Below are 22,052 nucleotides of genomic sequence, written 5' to 3' on the forward strand. Positions count from 1 at the left end.
TGCTCAGCTGCTTGTAGTTGTTGTGGGCCCTTCAGTCTCTTTATCAGGTGTGGGGATCCCCAGCACAGTTGGCTGCAAGTTCTAATACCACATTTGTGTTGCAGTATTTCTTTTAAGTGAGTAGGCCCCCAGTGTGGCAGGTTGTTAGGCTTAGTGCCTTACAATTGCTGTAAGCCTCTAGCCTATTAGGTCTCTTGTCAGCTCTCTGAGGATTGCAGCTGGGTGGGGCTGGCCTCAGGTACAGGAGCACCCAATTGTTTCAGGCTTTGGAAGGTGGGGCAAACCTCCTATGTGGGTCTTTGAGAAGCACAAGTCTTCTGCAGCTGACAAGCCCTGCCGCCCACAGGTCCACACACACAGTCAACACAGTCCTGCCCCGTGTGAGCGCCCCGATCTCCCCAAGCGCACCCAGTCTCTCCACGGCGGGAGCCCCACACACTCCGCCACCGCCCCACACTCTCCACCCACTCCTTGTGCACACCCTGCCCCGCTCAAGTCGGCTCAGTTGCCAGGCTGCAGAGAATCCAGTCACCAATCTATGCAGGCCCACACGTTGCCTGAGGGCTTGTTGTTGGGTGGGGCCAGTCTCTAGGGTGGGCTGCCTGCCCTGGCTGAGCTGGATTAAATTGGTGCTCTAGCGGGTGGGGCAAGCCTGGGCTAGCAGGTCTCAGGGAGAACTCCAGTGGCGTCTGTGTCAGCCCGCCCACACCAGGCCACAACAATGGCCGCCGCCAATGTCCCAGTCCCTGGAGAGGTCTCACCCCCCACCGAGTTGCACTCAGGGCCTATTAGGTGAGTCTCTTTTCACCACAGCACTGTGCTCCTTTCTTTCTGGTGATTTTAGGATGCTTTCTGAAACGGGTGAGTTTGCGCGCGGGCCCTTTAAGAGCCAGTTTTAGTTTCTTTGTGAACCGGGTTTTCTGGGGGTGCTCCCCAGTGTTTTAGTAGCAGCAAAGTCAGATATTATGCCGCTGGTCTCGACTGTGCTGGGTCCACCAAATGCCCACAGCAGGGGCGCTCCCGGCTCAGGGCCCCGCGCCTCCAGGGAGGCTGCGTACCTGTGCGCTGCTCCCGGCGGCCGTGACCCTGGCGGCTTGTGAAGGCGGCGTTTTTCTCTCCAGAAGGGAGTCTCTGCCTCTTCTACCTCAGTTAGGATTGTCCGTTGTTGCAGGAGTTCCTCTCATCCAGTTTTCAGTTCTGTCTCAGGGGTAATTTTTCCACGAGTAGTTGTTATTGGCTGTGTCCCCTGGAGGAGGTGAGTTCAGAGTCTGCCTACGCTGCCATCTTGACTCCGCCCTCCTACTAAGTCATTTATCTTCATGCTTGTAGAGCAAAAGTCCAGACTAGGTGCTCATGAGCTGGAAAGAAGTTTGCTTTGTTCTGTAAGCTCCCACTGGTCTGTAAAAATCCACAAATTCCAGCTTCTTGGATGGAAGCATTGGCTGTCATGTTCACCACTGTATCACTAGCATCTAGAACAATACCTGGGACATTATAGATACAGAATCAATATCTGCTTAAGGAATGAATAAATAATAAATTGACCTGCCAAGTGTGTGTGTGAAACTCCAGTGCTCTAAGAAGTCACCTGGAAACCAGGCCTGGGTCACTTACCTCTATTTTCCCTCCACAACTCCTTTCCTCATAACCTGACGATTTCAGAGAAATCAGAAGTTGCTAATTGTTAAGAAATTCTGGGGATCTTGTATCTTAGAGACATGGGAAATGGTTGAAGCTTGAGGTCTGTAGTTCAGTGGCTTTGGTTTCAGCACCTAAGAATATTCCTTTAGTTTATTTCCTGGAAAATAGAAGATTAATGAACTCTTTATGTCCTAATAGCATACATGGTTCTGTGTAGAGAAGAAAGTGCATGTATTAGTCAGGGTTCTCCAGAGAAACAGAACTAATAAGATATATATTTATCATGAGGAATTGGCTTGGCTCAAATGATTATTGAGGCTGAGAAGTCCCACCATGTGCTATCTGCAAGCTGGAGACCCAGGAGAGCCCACGATGTAATTCATTCTGAGTTCAAAGGCCTGAGCATTGGGGAACCTGATGGTGCAAATCCCAGCCTGAGGGCTGGAGAAGATGAGATGAGATATCTCAGCTCAAGCAGGCAGGCACAAAGCAAAAAGGGAAAATTCCTCCTTCCTCCGAACTTTGTTTCATTCGGGCCCTCAATGGCTTGGATGATGCTCACCTACATTGGGGAGGGCAATCTAGTCTACCGAGTCTACTGACTCGAATGCTAATCTCATCCAAAGAGACCCTCACAGACACACTCCAAAATAATGTTTAATCTGAGAACCCCATGGCCAGTCAATTTGACATATAAAATTAACCATCACAGTTCATTTCCTTTGGTAGGAACAAATGATAAAAATACCTGTTGTAAAGGTTGAAATGATATTTCTTGTTAAGTTGAGTTGCCTATTAACTTGAAAATATTCTGTATTAATTTCCTATTGCTGCTATAAAAAATCATCACAAACTTAGTGGCATAAAACATAAATTTATTATCTTACAGTTCTGTAGGTTGGAAGCGTGACACAGGTATCTTTGAGCTAAAATCAAGGTGTTCGCAGGACTGCATTCCTTTCTGGAGGCTCTAGAGGACAATCTGTTTTCTTGCCTTTTCCAGCTTCTAGAGTGCATGCATGTTCCTTAGGTTGGGGCCCCTCCCTCCATCTTCATAGCCAGCAACATTGTATCTCTCTGGCCATTCTTCTGTACTCACATCTCCCTTTCTGACTATAAACTCAGTTGGGAAAGGGTCTTCTATTTTAAATACCCATGTCATTAGATTGGGCCCACTTGCATAACACAGGATAATTTCTCCATCTGACGCTCCTTAACCTTAATCACATCAGCAAAGTCCCTTTTAACCTGTAAGGTAACATAATCACAGATTCCAGGGATGAGGACTTGGACATATTTTGGGAGTCATTATTCCATCTTCCACAGACCCCATAGGACACCTACGTTTTAGGGATGTTTTGGGATATGAGTGAGTGCTGAAATGCTTCTTTTTCCATAACAGAGTGCCTTTGTCCTGCAACTAAATCAGACAAATGTTCAGACTGCAAATGCCAGAGGTTGCAAAGAATTTACTGCTTAGAGAGGGAAAGGACTGAAGGTTTTATTTATAAACATGATGCTTCATTTGGCCTAAAAAAGTTGAACTGAGATTCTGTTTTTGCTATGAGGATTTGACAGAGAAATAACTGTTTTAATGTAAACCAGTGTATTCCTTAGTTCAGTTACATAATCTGCCACCTGGTTCTCTACTAGGGCTATGGCATTTGAATTGATGTTATTTGAAGTTTAAGGATGTTTGGACAGTGGGAGATTAGAATCTTGAGATTTGGGAGTTAGACATTATCTATCATTGGAAACAAATCACTTCTGACTATTTGTTCCTTGAAAAAAGGTGGCAAGGAAAGACCTTTGAGTGCAATATTATTGATACATATTAATAGTGATCCTAAGATAAACCAAATACACAAGACTCTGAGCAAGATTGCTAGAATTTAATTAAGACACAGGAAGGGGTTCAGTTGGTATATTTACACACTCTGTATGTCAGTTATTTGCAGAGGAACATTAATAATCTGAGGAGAGTGTGACCTATATTTGTCTGAATATGTAAATAATAAAGTCCTTTTGCCAAAAGTTAAAACTGTTTATAGCCTGTGGAGAATTTCATAGTAACTATTTTTATCCTGTCATTTCTCTGTATCTTGTGTAAACATCACTCGAGGAGGATTATCTGCAAGCAGGAATTAGTTAGCATTAGAAATAAGATGTTCTCATCAAGCTTTCAACAGAGATACCATTTTCCAAAGTGACATGCTGTCAGAGGCCTGCATGACTGCAAAGATATCATAATGAGAAAAAGGGGGCACACGCTGAAGTGATCCAAGTGTTCTTGCTTTCTTCACAAATCTCTCTTGACAAGTGGAATGAAATCCCATGTACACTCCAAGGACGTGTGTGTGTGTGTTGTGTGTATCTTTCCGCCAGTGAACAGCCACTTTGACTATAAATCACTGAGAGTGGTCTTTTACATTCCTGATTATCTAGGCAGTGGAACCAGCTGTTGATGTGGTTACCCCCGGTGGGATACTAGTCAAGATAGAGGCAGCGATTTAGCTCTGGGAACATAAAAAGCAGGAGTTGAAGGGTCCCAAATGTGTTTACTGCCTATTGACATCCTGTGGTTTCCTGGATCTCTGCCTCCTCAGTTTGAGGGTGAAAGGCCATGTAGCGTGGTGGTTAAGAGTGAGGCCCCAGATCAAAAGGCCTAGTTTTAAGTCCTGATTCTTGCCACTTTCCAGTTGTGTGGTGTTGGGAAAGTCATGTAACCTTAAAAGACCTCAGTTCCCTCATCTATAAAAATGGGGATAAAAATGGTACGTATCTTGGGGCTGGCCCGGTGGCGTAGTGGTTGAGTCTGTGCACTCTGCTTCGGTGGCCCCAGGTTTGCAGGTTCGGATCCTGGGCACAGACATATGCACTGCTTATCAAGCCATGCTGAGGCGGCCTCCCACATATAAAGTAGAGGAACATGGGCATGGATGTTGGCCCAGGGCCAATCTTCCTCAGGAAAAAGAGGAGGATTGGCAATGGAGGTTAGCTCAGGGCTAATCTTCCTCAGCAAAAAAAAAAAAAAAAAAAAGATACCTATTTCATAGGACTGTTGAAGGAATTAAATCATTTGACATATGTGGAGTGCATAGAAAAATACCTGACATAAACTGACCACTATCGAGTGTTACCATGTTACCATTCTTGTTTGAGGTCATTTTGCAGGTGAAACAATTTTATAAAGAGATGTGCAAATAAATTTTTAGTAAAGTGAATTCTTTGTTGAAATATTTTTAGGAGAGCTGGGTATTTGAAAGAAGGTGTAGGAGATGGCTTGAATAATGAAAAAACACCTCATTCTCAGGATACTAATGTCTTCCATTCTTTCAGAGACTGAAGCCACACCTGTCTCTGCAATACTTGATCAGTGCACCAAGTAATCATGGGAATAAACCTCTTCCCCACCTCTTTTATTTACATGAGAAATACAGGGCTGGGACTAGGGTGAGGCACTGGACTTGGGCACCAAAAAAACACTCCTACATAAACAATATTTTAATATAATATTTTAAAAATCAAAATTAATGCAAAAAAATCATGATGAACACAATATCAAAATTTTAAGCAAAGACAGGCTCAGCATTACTGATTTTCCCTTTTGCCTCAGCCTCCAATATGGCTTGGCATGGCACCAAGTAATACACTGATACCATCCATATAAAAATCCAAATTATTCGTAAATACATGTAACAACATTGGTTAACATTAATGGATGACTATAGGCTAGACACTATGTTAAGTGTTTTAAATGAAGTAACTCCGTTAATACAGATACTCCCATTTACACTTCATTAAACTGAAATTAAGTGACATGTGCCAAGCTAGTGGTTGGTGGAGTTGAGATTCAAACCCAGGCAGTCTGACCATAGACTTATGGTTCCATTCTCTAAACTACTCCACTAATGTCCCTCAAAGTGTGATTCAAGGACTGTTGAATCCTAATTACTTGTAGGTGCCTGCTAAAGATGCAGACTTCTAGGCACAATCCTAGATCGACTGAATCCATCACTCATGGTGAGGCTTGGAAATCTGTGTTTAACAAGCTCCCTCTTCCCTTCACTCTAGTTCACCTTCCTTCCCCACAATTCTCCCTGGACTTAATTACTGTTAAGAGTTTGTGTGTCTTCTCTCGACCTTTATTTCTGCACAGATAGTTTTCTATTTGTATGTTCTTACTTCAGGGGAGAAGGGCTGTAAAGATAATGTCTCATGGTTATCTTTGATTCAAGGAGAAATCAATGTTAACAATGCACTTTTATTTTCCAGTTATGTCATTCATTATCCTTTCTTATGGAAGCACTGATTTTTGGCCAGTCAAATGCATTTTCTTTTTCTTTCTCAAGGGTAGTACTACAACCATTTATAATTAATATAATTATTGATATTATTAGATTTGTATCTACCATCTTTCTATTTGTTTTCTATAGGAAATATAGAAAACAATTTCTATATTTCTACTTATTCTTTGTCCCTTGTTTCCTACTTTCTTTTGGATTAATTAAATATATCTTATGATTCCATTTTATCTCCACTATTGACTTATTAGCTATACTTTTTTTTTTACGTGGTTGTTTCTATGGCTTACAGTATTATATATCTTTAATTTATCATAGTCTTCCTTCAGATAATGTCATACCACTATACATATATTTAAGAACCTCTGCTAGTATACTCCCATCTCCCTGCCTTTTGTTATTGTCATACATTTTACTTCTACATATATTATAAAGTCCATACTACATAATTATTAATTTTGTTTTAAATAGTGAATTATCTTACTATTACTATTATCTTATTTTTAAAAGTATAAAAAACATTTTTTATATTTACTCACATATTAACATTGCTGGTGCTCTTCATGTTTTTGTGTAGATCCAAATTTTCCTCAGGTATCATTTTCCTTCTGCCTGAATAACTTCTAGTGATGAATTCTTAAGGCTTATGTTTATCTGCAAAAACCATTAATTCATCTTCATTTATATATATATATTTTTGTTGGGTGTAGAATTCTTAGTTGAAAGTGTTTTTGTTTCAATACTTTAAAAATGTCACTTCATTGTCTTCTTGATTGCATAGTTTCTCAAAAGAAGTCTGCTGTCATTATTACCTTCAGTCTTCTATATGTGATGTCTTTGTCACTGAATATTTTTAATATTTTCTCTTTATTACTGTTTTTCAGCCATTTGAATATGATGTAAATTGGACTGATTTTCTCTTTGTCTATTTTGCTTGGGCTGTATTGAGCTTCTGGGATCTGAGGGTTTATAGTTTTCAATAAATTTGGAAAATTTTTGCCATTCTTTTTTCAAATATTCCTCCTCCCATTTCTTGCATGTTATATCACTTGATATTGTCCTACAGTCACTTATGTTCTGTTCATATTTTAGTCTTTTTTCTCTCTGTTTTATTTTGGATATTTTCTATTGCTATGTCTTCAAGTTCACTGATCTTTTTCTTTCTTCTGCATTATTTAATCTGTTGTCAATCCCATCCAGTGCGTTTTTCATGTTAGAGATTGTTTGATTTGTTTTTTTCCTTTTTGTATATTCCATTTCTCTCCTCATCATGCTCACGTTTTTTTTCCTTTATCTTCTTGAACATATTGAGCATATTTATAGTAGCTATTTTAATATCCTTGTCTATTAATTCTATCATCTTTCCATTTCTGGATCTATTTCTATTGATTGATTTTTCTCCTAAAAATGGTTTATATTTTCCTCATAATTTGCATGCCTGGTAATTTTTGATGCATTTGTAATTTTATGTACTTGAGTGCTGAATTTTGTTCTATCCCTTAAATACTGTTTGGCTTTGTTCTAGGTTGCAGTTAAATTACTTGGAATCAACCTGATCCTTTTGAGACTTGCTTTTAAGTTTTATTAGGGAAGATGCAAAATCAGCCTTTAGTCTAAGACTAATTTAGCCCCACTTCTAAGGCAATGCCATACTGACAACTCTACCTAACTCCCCATGTATTAGGAGGTCTTTCCACTTAGTATGGTTGGAACAGAACGATTCTCAGCCCTGTGTGAGCTTTAGGAACTGTTCACCTTCTCCCTTCCCTGGCCTTAGATAGTTTCCTGTCACACACATGCGCATCAGTACTCAGCCAAAACTCAAGACTCTCCCTCTTCAGATCTCTGGGGGTTTCTCCCTGTGCAACTCCATCCTCTACTGTACTCTACCCCACTAATTCTAACTGCTTTAGCCTCCTTGAATTCCAAACTCTGTCTGCTTAATTCAGACTCAAACTTCAGACTCTGTCTCCTTAATTCAGAAAGAGCTGTGGTTCTATTTGGGTTCCCTTTTTCTGCACTGAGTCTGGAAACTCTCTGAGAAGTAAGCCAGGGCAATTATGGGCTCGCTTTATTTGTCTCCCCTCTCTCAGGGATCACTGACCTGTGTTGCCAGTTGTCAAATCTTTGAATATCATTGTTTTGCATTTTCCCCCAGTTTTATTATTGTTTAAGATAAGAAGATAAATCTAGTCTGCATTACTTCATCATGGCTGGAATTAGAAGTCTCCTTAAAGGTAGTACTATTTAAAAGTTAAGGCCATTTAGTGTATTATTTAATCTTCATTACATTCTCACAGATTAGAAAACTGAGGCTCAGACAGAGAAATTGAGTAATATTGAGGAATGTTATAGCATAGAGGTTAAGAGCATTGTTGAAGAGCTAGCACCATGGGTTCAAACATTGGCTTCTTCACTAATTAGCGATTTGGCCACTCTGTATTTCTGTTTCAACATTAATAATAATAATGATATCTAATTCATAGAGCTATTATGTAGACTGCATGGCTTAACACATGTCAGGTGCTCAGAACAGTGCCTGGCAAATATTAAATTCTCAGTAAATGTTAATTATTGTTATTTCCAAAGTCACATGGCCGGTGATGGAGCAGGGTCTAAAATGGGGTCTTTGTAGCTATTCATGTGCTTTCCTTTATTTTATGCTGGTTCTGAATAGTGAGGCTTATGAACGTGCTATTCTCGAGACTTAGCTGATGAAATCTGGTAAAAAAGTCTTAATAGTCTTTCATTAACATATATACGTTGAATGTATTGTTTTAGGTTCCCAAGTAGTCAAAAAAAAAGGACTAGCTGTTTACGATATAAAGTGACCCCCCCCACCCCCAAGTGATAAAAGTCAATTTAGGGGCAGTGACTTAGGGCTGGGAATATAAAAATTGAAGCTGAAGGGTCCCAGATGTCTCGGCTGCCTACAGGAGGCCAATACTTTGGTAACTTGGCAAGCAGATTGTGTAAATATCTTTGATATATCATTTTTTTTCTCTTTTTTTTCTACTTCAGGCCACTCTTTTGCTGTACACCCACACTGTACCAATTCAACTCAAATTCAACTCACAGCCCATGCAAATATTTTGGATGGCACCCCTGCCTGAATCACAATGCCTGTGGGGACTGGACTCTTTTCTGTCATTTCCTTTCAGTTTCAAAAATCTATGAAGGACTATTTCAATGAAAGATTAATCTCTTTCAGGAGGCGTTTTTCTATTTAGATGTCTTGAGAACATAGTGAAAAACATATTGGATCTTTTCTTTTTATTCAAAGAAAAGAGAGAGAGAGATTGAGAGATAAAGAAAGAAAAGAGACAGTAACAGAGGAGGGCAGGGAGAGAGAGAGTGAGCAAGCCATAGAATAAAAAGAAATGATCAAATAGAAACTTCCATTTTATCTGAATGTTTATAAGAAACAGAAAATATTCAAGGTAACTTAAAGTGATTTTACCTTAAACTTATTTGATAAGACTATGACTATCTGATAAACTCAGTGTTGAAAGATCCTATAAAAGCCCCCAGTGTCCTAAAGAAGGTAAATAATTAGAGGATTGATGAGCCGCCAACTTTCTTTTTTACCAGTTTATCTACATCGTTAAGCTCTTAAAATGACTATCTGTTCATTTCTTACCAATGTGACCTTCTTTTCTCAGGATTTGTCTCAACTGATGTGGCTTTCCTATCAAAAGGATAATTCTTTTAAGGCCAATATGTTTCTCTTATAAGCTGGGGTCACGTCAGGTCTTCACGGGGTTAGTGGGTTTACATTTTTTGTCTTAATTTCTTCATTTCTTTTGGGTCTCTGTCATTTCCCTTTATGATGATATCTGAAAGGAATTTCTTCACTTTAATTATAAGTTACTAGTGTTCTTCACAACTTGCTCCCCGAGCGATGAGGAGCAGCTGATGCTTCCGTGAGGCGGGGAGGCTCTGAGAGGGCCTCTCTCCCTTATGCTGAGAAATCCTGTTAGGAATGTACCATGTTTAAATGGAAGTTCCTTTGTTTGTTTATCTGCAATTGCATGAGTGACCTTAGCTAAGTGAAACCTGATGAAGAAGAAGGGAGACACTCATCACAGTCCACTCTTTTTGTTTTCTTGGCCCACTGAGTGCATTTTCTCAAGTTTCTGGCATTTCATTTTAAAATTTATTTGGAATAATTTTTCTGTTGCATATTTAAAAACAAAAGCGTTATAAGCTGTTCTGGATTTGGCAAACCAAGCCTTACAAAATGGTCCACTTTATGATATAAGAACAAAAGCTTTGTGTTTTTATAACTATTTTCCTTTTGGAATGGTGAAAATGATGGTTTTTTAAACAATCAAAGCTGTAATCTTAAACAAAACGTGCACTCCAGAAGCATCGGTGGACAGTGAAGTGTCTTCTATTGAGACTTGGTACATTATTAACCATTTAGACTTGATTCGCAAAGAAATACTCACTTGATTGTTTTAATTCCCTGGTGACCCATTACGAGGTGAAATAACTCATTCTCCATACACCAATCAATGCTTGTACAGATGGAGGCAGCAAATTGAAGCAAAATGTCAAATTACGTAATGTTACCCCCGTCACTCTTGAGAACAGGATGTGCTGCAGTCACTGCCCCATTCTCAGGCGTGTGCTTCTCCACACATTTGAAACAGGAGTCATTAAATTATAACTGTCATCATGTAGACCCGTGAAGGATTAGTTAAAACCTGGAGCACATCTTAGAGGAAGGGTTTATTGTGTTTACATAGTCTTTCTTATAGGGAACATCTTGGTCTTAGAGATGGGTATAACTAGGGAGGAAGTTTGAGTAAATAGATGCAGAAAATAAAAGACCTTGTAACTGCAGATTTTAATTTGATGTAGAAAGTTGCTATGTTGAATGTGTATTTATTTCCCTACTGATGTTTTACATTGATTCGGAATAGTATTGGGATAGAGTCTTGCATTGCCAGAATGTGCAACTTTATGCAGTATGTATAGCAGCAATTCTCAACCTTGTTTGGAATTCTAATCTTGTTAGAATACCTGTGGAACTTTAAAAAAATACAGGTGTCTGAGCCCTACCCAAAACTTACCGAAAACAAATTTGTGGAGATGAGGCCTGGGGATTTGATTTTTTTTAAAGCCCCGCAAGTGATTCTGATACATATGCAGGATTGAGAATCACAGTGTACTCAAAAAAATTTTTTTTAGTTTTATTTTGGGCAGTTTCCCCTTTCTATCCATACATTATAAAATTATCAGAGTAGTTCAATTAATAGTCAATTTAAAAGATTCTGGAATATCCAGGTAGATTTTTTCAAGAGATTTTGAAAAAATCTGGTTTGAGAATGACATGTTATTCAGTGAGAACATCTCCCTGGTCCTTTTCTCTTTCTTCAATCTTTTAGTCTAAAATAAATAACAACAATCACTGTTACTTCTCTGTACTGAGAGTCTGCTCTGTCAAACACCATGCTGGCTCTTTTCATTCAATATCTCATTTGATCTTCAAATTTATCCTACAAAGTAAACATCATGTCCACTGTAGAAATGAGACAATTTGGGCAGAGACACATAGCAAAAGCCAGAATTTAAATTGATGTCCATCTGATTTCAAAACTTGTTCTTTTTTTACACCATCTACCTTCTTTTCTCATTTCTTTTCACATTTCCTACCCTTTTCCTCTCAGCTCCTGTCCCCTTTAATTACTTTCTTCTTTTCTTTACTTTTCCATGCCATATATATCTGTCTGGAAAATGAGAGAGAAGAGTGCATATGTCTCACCAAAGTTCTTGGTAACAATGATTGCTTCAGTCCTCTTGTAAATATTTTCGCTTGGAGACGTTAGCACAGTCACTGATTTGACAAACCTTTGTCTGGTATCCTTTGACTAACGGAAATATTTATATTTTTTGACTGCCTCATTTTAAAGAATGTCTTGGGATTTGCTCAAGAGAATATAAAAACCCGCTGTCCCTGTTTCCATTTGCAGACCCAGACATGACCCCAGGACATTGAAGCATCTGCTTTTAATTTCACATCTTTTCTATCTTAAGGGCCATCTTTCTGAACTGGGGTTTGAAGTATCTCAACAAACAGCAGATGTGAGATGAAGGTAATGAGGGCAGTGGCTTTGGTTGAAAAGTGGCAGAAAATACAGAACTATCTCGTTGGGATATTGAGGAGCTGTGTAATCTGGCCTTTGGTGGAGTCGTCTGTATTCATGGCCTCCCATCTGCACTTGCCATGGGCCCCCTGCTCCCAGCTGCTCATCCACCTGTGCTCCTTAAATACTGCCAAAGAGACGTAACTTTTCTTATCCTTTTCTCCTCTAATCCACTTACTTTTCTCTCTAGGTAGTGGATGGGGAAAAGGGACTATGGCTATAAATTACTATGCAAAATAAGAGAATTTAAAAATTGATATAAGTTATAGAGAAAAGTTTTGACCCTTTCTGTGGGGCTGAGGTGGGCATACACTTAAGAAGTCAGACTCCACATGATATTTTATAGTATTTCGCTGGAAATTGTAGAGGAGACTAGTTCTAGATTCAAGAAACACAGAGATGAACAACTTCTGTTGGTCATTTTCAGAAATGAAGAAACTGACCAAGTTGGCAAGGATGAATACTCCCACTTAGTAAAATATATTGCACACAGTTGATGCTCAATAAATATTTGCTAACTGACTGTGTGACCAAAGAAGACTGGAGGGAGGTGTTAGAGTTGATAACTGGAAGCCATAGTGATGTGGAGTCAGAAATGTCCATTTCTGCCCAGAAGATCATGTGTGACCTTGGGCAAGTGACATGGCATCCCTGAGGTTCTGCTGCTTCTGTAAAATGAAGTTTATGACATCTACCTCACAGACTGTTTTGAGGATTAAATGAAATCCTATATGTGAAAGTACTTTGTAAATTACAGGCTATGAATAACCAATCAAGGATATAGGAGAACCCTGACATCACAGATATATAGTGTGAAATTTTTTTTTTTTTTTTGGTCAGGACGATCCGCCCTGAGCTAACATCTGCCAATTTTTTGCTGAGGAAGACTGGCCCTGGGCTAACATCCATGCCTGTCTTCCTCTACTTTATATGGGATGCCGCCACAGCATGGCTTGCCAAGCCGTGAGTGGGTGCGCGCCCAGATCCGAACCGGGGAACCCCGGGCCGCCGCAGCGGAGCGCGCGCACTGCGCGCACTTAACCGCTTGCGCCACCGGGCCGGGCCCTATAGTGTGAATTTAATTAAAAGTTTGGTAGAGAGTCATGAAAGAGAAATTAATAGGGGTAAAGTTACATAGACTAGGTATATTTGGACCTAAAAGCTATTGCTGTTGTTGAAGACAGAAACTTTGGTTTAAGGTAGATAATTGATTCAGGGCAAGGATCATGTTTTATTAATACTTATAGTTCCTGTTCGAACAGGGTCTGTTTGAGGGGACAGATGGATGGATGAACAGATGGGTGTGTGGCTGTATAACTCTGGAGTCATTTTTAGGTTCAGAAATGGAAAAGTAGTCTATGGTATTTTTTTTTTTGCTGAGGAAGATTGGCCCTGAGCTAACATCTGTGCTCATCTTCCTCTATTTTGTATTTGGGGTGCCGCCACAGCATGGCTTGATGAGCAGTGCGTTAAGTCCACACTCAGGATCCGAACCTGCGAACTCTGGGTGGCAGAAACAGAGCTTGCAAACTTAACCACTATGCCACCGAGCGGGCCCCCTAATACAAGTTTAAAGGAAAAAAAAATCATGGCTTTTACTAAACATTTTGGTAAGACATGCAGTGTTTTACCTCATTTTCTAGAAAGACGGAAGATGGCAAGGAATACTGCTGAGAGAATAAGACTTGTTCTGTGTGATTGGAAGCCACGTTTTCTGAATGAGTATTACAGTCAGCCGATGAGACCGAGCCAACAGTTACATGATTGTTAAAGCAGAAAAGAGGTGTAAAGACTGTGCCGTCAGCCTGTTTTCTCACATACCATAGTGTGGGCACTTGTGGTGCCTGCTGGCAATGGGAACCAATATCCTTATTAGGCATTGGGATGGGAAGGAGGCAGTGATCTTGGTTGGGGAGAAATCTTCCTACAGAATTAGGAACAATTATGGATGAGACCTTTACACTAAGTTCCAAGACTTATTTGAACCTTTCAGAATGTCAAAAGCACCAATTTGGCACATCTCACGATTTATGTGTTCATTTTGGTAGGCTTGAGCTTTTGTGCCCTTACATTGTGCCCATTAACATTTTGCACAGAGAAGAATTGTGTGTTGGTGAATAGGCATCCAAACTATTGGTGAATTCAATCGAGTAGCTCTTTGGTTGCACAAACTTATTTTTGTAGTTTGGAATCCCCTGCAAGGAAGCAAGACACAAAAATTTGACCCCTGGAGGCTAACAAGATAGACATGAAGCTCTGTGAAAACAATCCAGTTCCTGTTATTGCTCCCATGGGGAAACTTTCTTGGGATACGCGAAGGCATCAAGTTTAAGCCTACTCAAGAGAAGTAGAAGGAGCAGACAGAGAGGGAGAGTTACCAACCTTTCTATGTTCATGGGCCAGCACACGTCAACGAAGGGTGCTTCCTGGTGACTGGACAGACAGTCTCCAGTCACAAAATCATAATTATAATGCCTAGTGTGTAAAGCAGAGAGAGACCTAGGATTATGGGCAGTAGAGGATGGCTGTGGGCACATAAATATTACTTGCAGCCCACATCAGTGTGTCTGGCCTTAACCCATTCCCTTTGGGAAGGTGTTGTAAGAAGTTGGAGCAGCATGTACAGAAGCCTTCAGATGAGATCAAGCTAGGTTCTTAGAGAAGCAGAAAGGAAGTCAGTGTGCGTTAAGTGGAAGGATTACAGGGAAGAGAATGAGACTGGAGGGACCGGCAGCAAGAGAACCAGGGACACCTGTGTAGATCATGATTCAAATCTAGACATCATTCTAAGTGTGAGGAGAAGCTATCAAAAGGTTTTGAGCAGGTGAGCAATATGGTTTGATTTATATTTTAAATTCATCTTTCTGCTGCCATGTAAAGACTAAACGTCTTGGGGCAGTCACTGTGGCAGCAAGACCAGTTATCCCCTCATGATCTCTAGCCTACAAAGAATATGAGCTCCCCAAGGGCAGAGAATACATCTCTACATATTATTGTTCCCAATGCTTTGCCTTATCCTGGCACTTCATAGGTACTTGGTAGATATTAAATATATTCTCGATGAATGGTTAAGGGAGATTTGTAATTTAGACTGGGGCAGAAATACCTCAGCCTTTTATGACTTAGGACCCTTCCCACAGATGGATCTGTCCCCATGAAGGGTGAACTGAGTTCCTTCTGTTTTCTAGAGTCTCCTAAGTGATTCTTGGGGATCATGGAATATACGTATAATAATGTCCACATAGTACTTGCAGGGATTTATTGGGGAGCTATGAAAGCATCACATATAATGGGGACAAGGAGAAATATGAGTCATGCGGAAAGTTTGGCTTGAGATTGGAGACCGAGACTAGATGAGACAGCTGGTCAATTTGTTGTCTTGACCTGAAAGGCACTTTGCAGATTTCAGCCACGGAAGCATTAAAATTTTTCTTCCCCTTTGTCAGTATAAAATGTATTTGATAAGGTCAGAGAGTGTTGGATAAAAAATAGGTCTTTCTTCTTTGATGGGCCCCTCTGGAGACTTGTCTTGACCTGTGTCCATAAAAATCACCTTTTCCTAGCTAAATAAGAGACACAAATCTGTGCAAGCCTCCTCATAATTTTGACTTCTGGGTGTCAAGCAAGTCTGTGAGCTCCCACCCTTATTATAAACACCATCTCCACAGGAGGTGGATGTTCTTAATTTTTACAGTCACACTGCAGTCATGCTTTGAGATCATCTGAGAAGTGCTGTAGAAGCACAAATCATTATTACTATCATTATGACAGTAATGACTATGATTATAATGCAGTTGGGGGGGGAGCCGAGGAGGAATGGCAGTTAAGGGTGAGTAACCTTTACCCCCCATATGTCTGAGTAAGTAAGATTTGCAGTATCAAAAACCGTGTTTGTGTGCATGTCTGTGTGGTGGGCACAGGGAGGCAGATGTGGGTATTGAGATATCATTACTGGAAGATACATACTCAAGTCCACTTTAGTGAAACTGTGTTTAGAAAACTTCATTCCATTCCATTCTACTTAAAACCCAGAGCACGGCTTTGCTTTGTTTCAGTAATAATGTGTTGGTATGAAATATGATTCCCCTGCATATCACTTGGGAAGTGATGGTGATCTCAGGAGCTCTGGATGCAGCAGGAGGTTGTGATATAAAGTATTTACAGTCATGTGCTGTATAATGACGTTTTGGTCAACAATGGACCGTGCATATGTCAGTGGTCCCATAGATTAGTACCATATAGGCTAGGTGTGTATTAGGCTATAGCATCTAGGTTCAAGTACACTATAATGTTCACACAAGGACGAAATCACCTAATGACACATTTCTCAGAACATATCCCCATTTTAAGAGCCACATGACTGTATTTTAGATGTTACTCTAACTGGTCTGGGGAATGAGAAGATGTAATAGAAGGTCTACAGTGGGCATCTGTGTGATTTACTATGTTTTTCCCACTTCCTTCCTGGATATCCGTTTTTGGGAATCTGTGATTCTAAAAAACTAGTATTTACTCATTCAACAAGCATTTGTAGAGTATCTATTAAATACCATGCCTGGTGTTGGCTTGTAGAATTAATGGGATGAATATGATTTGTTTCCTGCCTTAAAGGTTTTACAGGTTAGTGAGGGTGTCAGGCAAGAATATCAGTGGGTTTGATGTGTTAAATTCCAGCTCTTCCTTTGCCCGAGTGCCATGATCAAATTTACACCTTAGATGTCTCCCTCTGGGATCAGTGTGTAAGATGGATTTAAGTGGGTTGAACTGAAAGCAGAGAGAGCCTGATCAAGACCATTGCGGAAAGTAGAGGTGAGAGATGAGTGTCTTTTGAAAGATTTTTCATCTCTGAAACCCAAATACTGGGCATTAGTTGTCATTAGACCAAGTGGAGGGAACGAATGGTTTGTAGGATTTGAATAATTTGTGTGGTTGGAATATTCAGTTCCTTGATGGTGTGTCCTGCCTGTGAGTGGAGGAGGAAGCGATCATTTGGCAGGGGTGGGAAATGCCTAGACGTTTCCTCTTCAGTTTGAGGGATTCTGTGCAGTTGAGGAATTGACTTACTCAGAAATGTTTTGTGACAAGTTCCCATAGAGGGCTAGAGTTGCATGTGACATTTTGGACCTGGGCCTAAATGTTGCCTAAGAGAGTGTGCACAATAATAATGACCAAAATTATTGCTTCTTCTCTACCAGAGTAGATTGCCAAGGTAAATTTTGGAGATCTTTTGGGCTTTGAGAACTATTCTAGAGGAGAAAGGGGGGGTGGAGAGAGAGAGAGAGAGGGAGGGAGAAACAGAGAGAGACAGAGACAGAAAGAGAGACTGAGACTACATCTGCCTTGTCTGGGATAGATACAGTGGGTTTTGGGAGAAGATCCCTGGTTGTTCATTTCAGGCAGGGTTCAACAAGTCAATGAACTCATAGGGCTATATAAGATGTACTCTATAAATTCTTCCCTATCCTAAGAAAGCTGTAAAGCCCATGACTTTTAAGGTTATAAAGAAGCTCATTGTTTTGAATTTATAATTTCGAAAGGCTGAGTTTGCCTTTTGTATCACTGGGAAGACTATAATCACTATGAATTAATGATGCAGAGTACATTTGCAGAGGCTATGTTTTACTCTCTTAGAGATCAAACAGCTCTCGGGGACTTCTGGAACTTTGCTTGTATGCAAATATTTGCTGTTAATTACAAAAGAGGCTTAATTGAAGTCGGACTAACATCACATGAGATCTGAGTTATAGAGTATGGGGACCAACTGTTTTCTATTCCCTCTGCAAGTGTGGAAAAGAGGAATGACTTGAAATGGAACCAGGAAAGATAAAGCTAGCAAGCGTCTTTCTTAATACAAGTAACATAACAAACAAACAGTAGAAGACTGATATCAAATCATCAAGAAAAATATCTTGATGGTCGCTATAATGAGACCTGAAGGAACCTACCTTGGTTTTGCCAAACTCGTCTTTTCCTAAGAGTTCCAATAACAAAGGAGTCTGTTACCTTTAAGGTATCCTTTCAGGCGGTGAAGGGACTGGTTAAGCTCTGTAAGTTCTGTATTATACAGAACTTGGAAATTACCTTCGTGGCATTTGCAGAAGTGTGGACCATTGTTGAATTTAAAGGCAATACTTTCTTATTGCCTCCAAATAAGAAAAGACTTTCCAACTGCATTGTCAGAAAACATCTCTACCAGAAGCAGAAATAATATGGGTTGCATGGGGACATATTCCAGGACTTGAAATCACTCCCTTCTATAGCTACAGAGACAATTTTCTTTTTACATCTTCAGAAGAAGCAGAATGGTCCTCTATTAAGATGAATAAGTGTAATTTGATTGACATTTATTAATATCTTCTTATGATAGGCACCCTGCTAATGTTTTCACATGCATGATCTCATTGCATCTCACTTTATTAAATGAGGAAGCAGATACGAGAGACTAGTGATTTTTTTTTTCCCCCAGAAACAAAGAGCAGAACTAAGTATGGCAGAACTAAAACTTGAAGCTTCTGACTTTGAGATTCAAGGTTCTTTCCCATACAGCTGTGGTCTTCTGCTCTTACAGACACGCTAGTGATAATAACTCCATGGCTGTCAGACAAATGGGCTGAGCCCCAGGCAGCGTCTCTATCCCACCCTCCACCTTCAACCCCCTCCCGATCCCTCAAGCTAAGTTCTGGCCTACTCATTGAAAGTTTCTACCTCTGTCTTTAATTCCTCAACTGTTATCTCCATCCTTATCCAGTGTTGAGACAAGAACTTCAGAATCCCCTTCAACTTTCAGAAATGTTGGTTTCAGAAGTCTTAATATACACACTGCTGTAATGTTAAGAGGCATGCTATAGAGAATTTGTTAGTTCCAACTCCTGCATATATTTCAAACGTATCAAATTTCCTCCATTACTACATTTAGCATCCTAGCTCAAGCCACCATCTTGAAAGAGACAAAAGTCTGGATTCCTGTAAAAGTATTCTCATACTTTGCTACACAGAGTGTGGTCCATGGACCAGTAGCTTTTGCATCACCTAGGAGCTTGTTACAAACACAGAATCTTATGCCTCATCCCGGACTTGGAGAATCAGAATCTACATTTTAACAAGGTTCCCAGATATTCATGTGCACCTTACAGTTAGAGGATCACTGTCCTAACACCTCCCCACATTCTCTTGGCCTCTTTCGTTATATTCTCCCTTTTGTATCCAGTGTGATCTTTTAGAAATATATATGGGTTCATACCATTTCTCCACCTTAAGTCCTTTAATGGCTTCCCATCTCTCTTCTATATTTATTTATAAAATAAAGTCCAGACTCCTTACAATAACCTACAACGTCCTCCAAGATCTGATTCTTACCTATTCCCAGGCTCACTGACTTTCTTTCAGTTCCTAAAACACACCAAGCTTGATTCTACGTGCAAGACTTGCCTCATTATTTCCTCCGTTCAGAGGAATAGATAGAGGACTCTTCTCCTGCTTTTGGCATGATTTTAGTTTTCTTCACCTTTAGTCTCAGTTTAAATGTCACTTCTTGGAGAAAATTCACCTGACCACTCTAGGTTCCTTCAGTTTTTCTATGTCATAACCATGCCAGTTTCCTTCAGAACATATATCTCAGTGTGTCATCATCTTATCTATTTATTTCCCTAACAATTGTCTATTTCCCCCCTGGACTCCATAAGGGTAAGAACCATGAGTATTTCTCTAGTACTTAACATAGTGAATGGCACAGAGAAGGCACTCTATAAGTGTCTGTTGAACTAATAAATAAACATACTATAGTTGTGCTTCTTGTTTATTGAATTTTTTCAGGAGCATGTAATTCAAGAGAAGTTGTTAGTGTTTATAATTCTTGCCATTGTTACTAGTTATTTGTAGTTTTACCTGAATTATGTTCAGCTAGCTATGCAGATTCCGGAAGGCTTTTCTAATACTGACTTGCAGCATTACCAGTATAGTGATTTTCATTTCCAAGCTACTTGCAAATGTGAGCTAGTTCTCATTTACCTACTGTAGCCAACAAATATTTCCCTTTTGTCAAATGTCCAGCCATCTCCTTAATGGAAACCAGAAAAGGTTGTCTACACGTATAATTGCTTTGGTCCAGAGTTGATGAGGGAAAATATTGGACAAATATTCTTTATTTCTTTCTGTTTTTTCTTTTCTTTTCTTCTTTTTTCATGAGAGAGTGCAGTAAAGGTTGCAGGGATAATGAGTTCAAGGACTGGTGTCTTGAAATGTTAGGCTACAACTGATGGCTAACCCAGGGTCAGAAAAAGAGAACTCCCTTGTGATGTATCATTGCACAATTGCATAAAGCAGATGTGTAATAGAGGCTTGTATCTTTCCCTGAAACATCTGGCATTACTCATCATGAGAAGCAGGTGCCTAGGTTGGACAGATCACATGTTCGTTCCAGGATGACACATTTCTGTTATTTCTGGGTTGCATTTGAATTTTCTTTGGCTCCTGTCAACCCAAGCACATTAATGATCAAAATGATAATGCAGAGAAAGATCGCCTAAGAAAGAAGGTAAACAAGGTAGCTGCTTCTTCTGGCATGATGAGGTTCTGAGTTTCAGAAAAATTAGTAAGCCACCCTGTGATTGACAGCCCATGGCAGTCCAGATGTAATGTTTGTACACTTGTTGTGACAGGCTGAGTCACGACTTCCGTGGGTGGGGCTTGTCTCAGAATGGAGGGTTTGCCTGCTAGTTAGCCAAAGTGTTTGTTAGGTCTTGGCCAACCATGGCTCAAGGTGTCATAAAAATTTACTGAATTGTACCCTTTCTCCTCACATAAGCCATTGTGTCTCACAGGACAAAGGTTTGCAAAAGTACTGGGACAAAGTTTATAAACGTATAAAACTTCAGCCAGGGTACATCTTGTAAAAACTCACTAAGAGAAAATAATGAAGTCACCTCTCCTGTTACGCCTTTTTCCTTTGCTTTACTCTAGTATGGTGTTAAATCGTTGATTGTTAGATTTTCCAGAATGAAAATCATCTGGCTATTCAAGTCCATGCACACTGCTTGGATTGTGATCTCTTTGAATCCCATGCCACGTTTGGCTGTAACTTGTTAATATTTGAGATTCTAAGAGTGGCAGTGTTTCTCAAGGTGTGGTGTGCTGATCATCTGCTTCAGAATTATCTGGCATGCTTGTGAAAAGTATAGATTCCTGAGGCTGTCCCTACAGATCTACTGAAACAGAGTCTCGGACATAAAGTTTAAAAGTCTATGTTTTTAACAAATATTCCAGATGATCCTTATGAATTCTCAAGTTTGAGAACTACTAGCTTCTGCTGAAGTTAAGCGTGCCATTTTCAAATTATTTTCTAATAGGCTTTAGATAGAATTGAGCGTTAAAGTAGTTAACTTTAAAAATAAGACTTTCATGGATCAGCAATAACCTTACAAGCCATTTTTAGCTTGTTGGCTATGATGCTAATGAAAATTATCCCATAGTTAACCCTTAGAAATGTAAGTGTATGAGTCTTGCTCAATAGAGACTCTTTATAGGACAAAGACTTATTTTCAGAGATGGTTTACATGGTTTGGAGTGTGCGCGTGTGTGTGTGTGTGTGTTTATGCATGTGTGCACATGTATGTGGCAGAAAGGGGAGTTTATTAGGGGTCTGTTGTGTATGACGACTTTAGATTTCTCTTTCTTATTCCAGGTCAAATATTTTTGGAATACAAGGACTAAGAGGAATTTGTCTTTTTTTTCTTAAGTGAAATGATTTTAAGAAATTTTCTCCTGTCTTTTTCTTTTGCAAAACAATAGATATCCCCTATACCTAAGCTCTTCTCATGACTCTTGTTTTTGTTTTAAAATCTGTAGTGCAAAGATACAAAAACTGCCATTTAAAAACCATTCAGGTTGTTTTTAGTCCTCACTGTTAGAAGTCATTTCTTAGCAAAGTTTATTGAATTGTAATATACAAATAGAAAAT

The 22,052-nt window shown here is 39.7% G+C and overlaps 1 protein-coding gene across 2 annotated transcripts in view; it reads left to right on the forward strand.

The window, feature by feature from the left end:
* The first annotated feature begins 639 nt into the window (after positions 1-639).
* DIO2 (iodothyronine deiodinase 2) overlaps positions 640-22,052 on the forward strand; it is a 105,629-nt gene continuing 84,216 nt past the window's right edge. The window contains exon 1 of one of the 2 annotated variants that reach the window (XM_087448105.1): positions 640-792. In XM_087448105.1, coding sequence (XP_087304231.1) covers positions 735-792 — 58 coding nt within the window. In that variant the 5' untranslated portion in view covers positions 640-734. The remainder of the gene's footprint in view (positions 793-22,052) is intronic. The other variant, XM_087448104.1, reaches the window with a different exon arrangement.

The sequence above is a fragment of the Ceratotherium simum genome, chromosome 24, assembly GCF_057802395.1.
Source record: "Ceratotherium simum simum isolate JZ-2026a chromosome 24, ASM5780239v1, whole genome shotgun sequence".
Classification (NCBI taxonomy): Eukaryota; Metazoa; Chordata; class Mammalia; order Perissodactyla; family Rhinocerotidae; genus Ceratotherium; species Ceratotherium simum.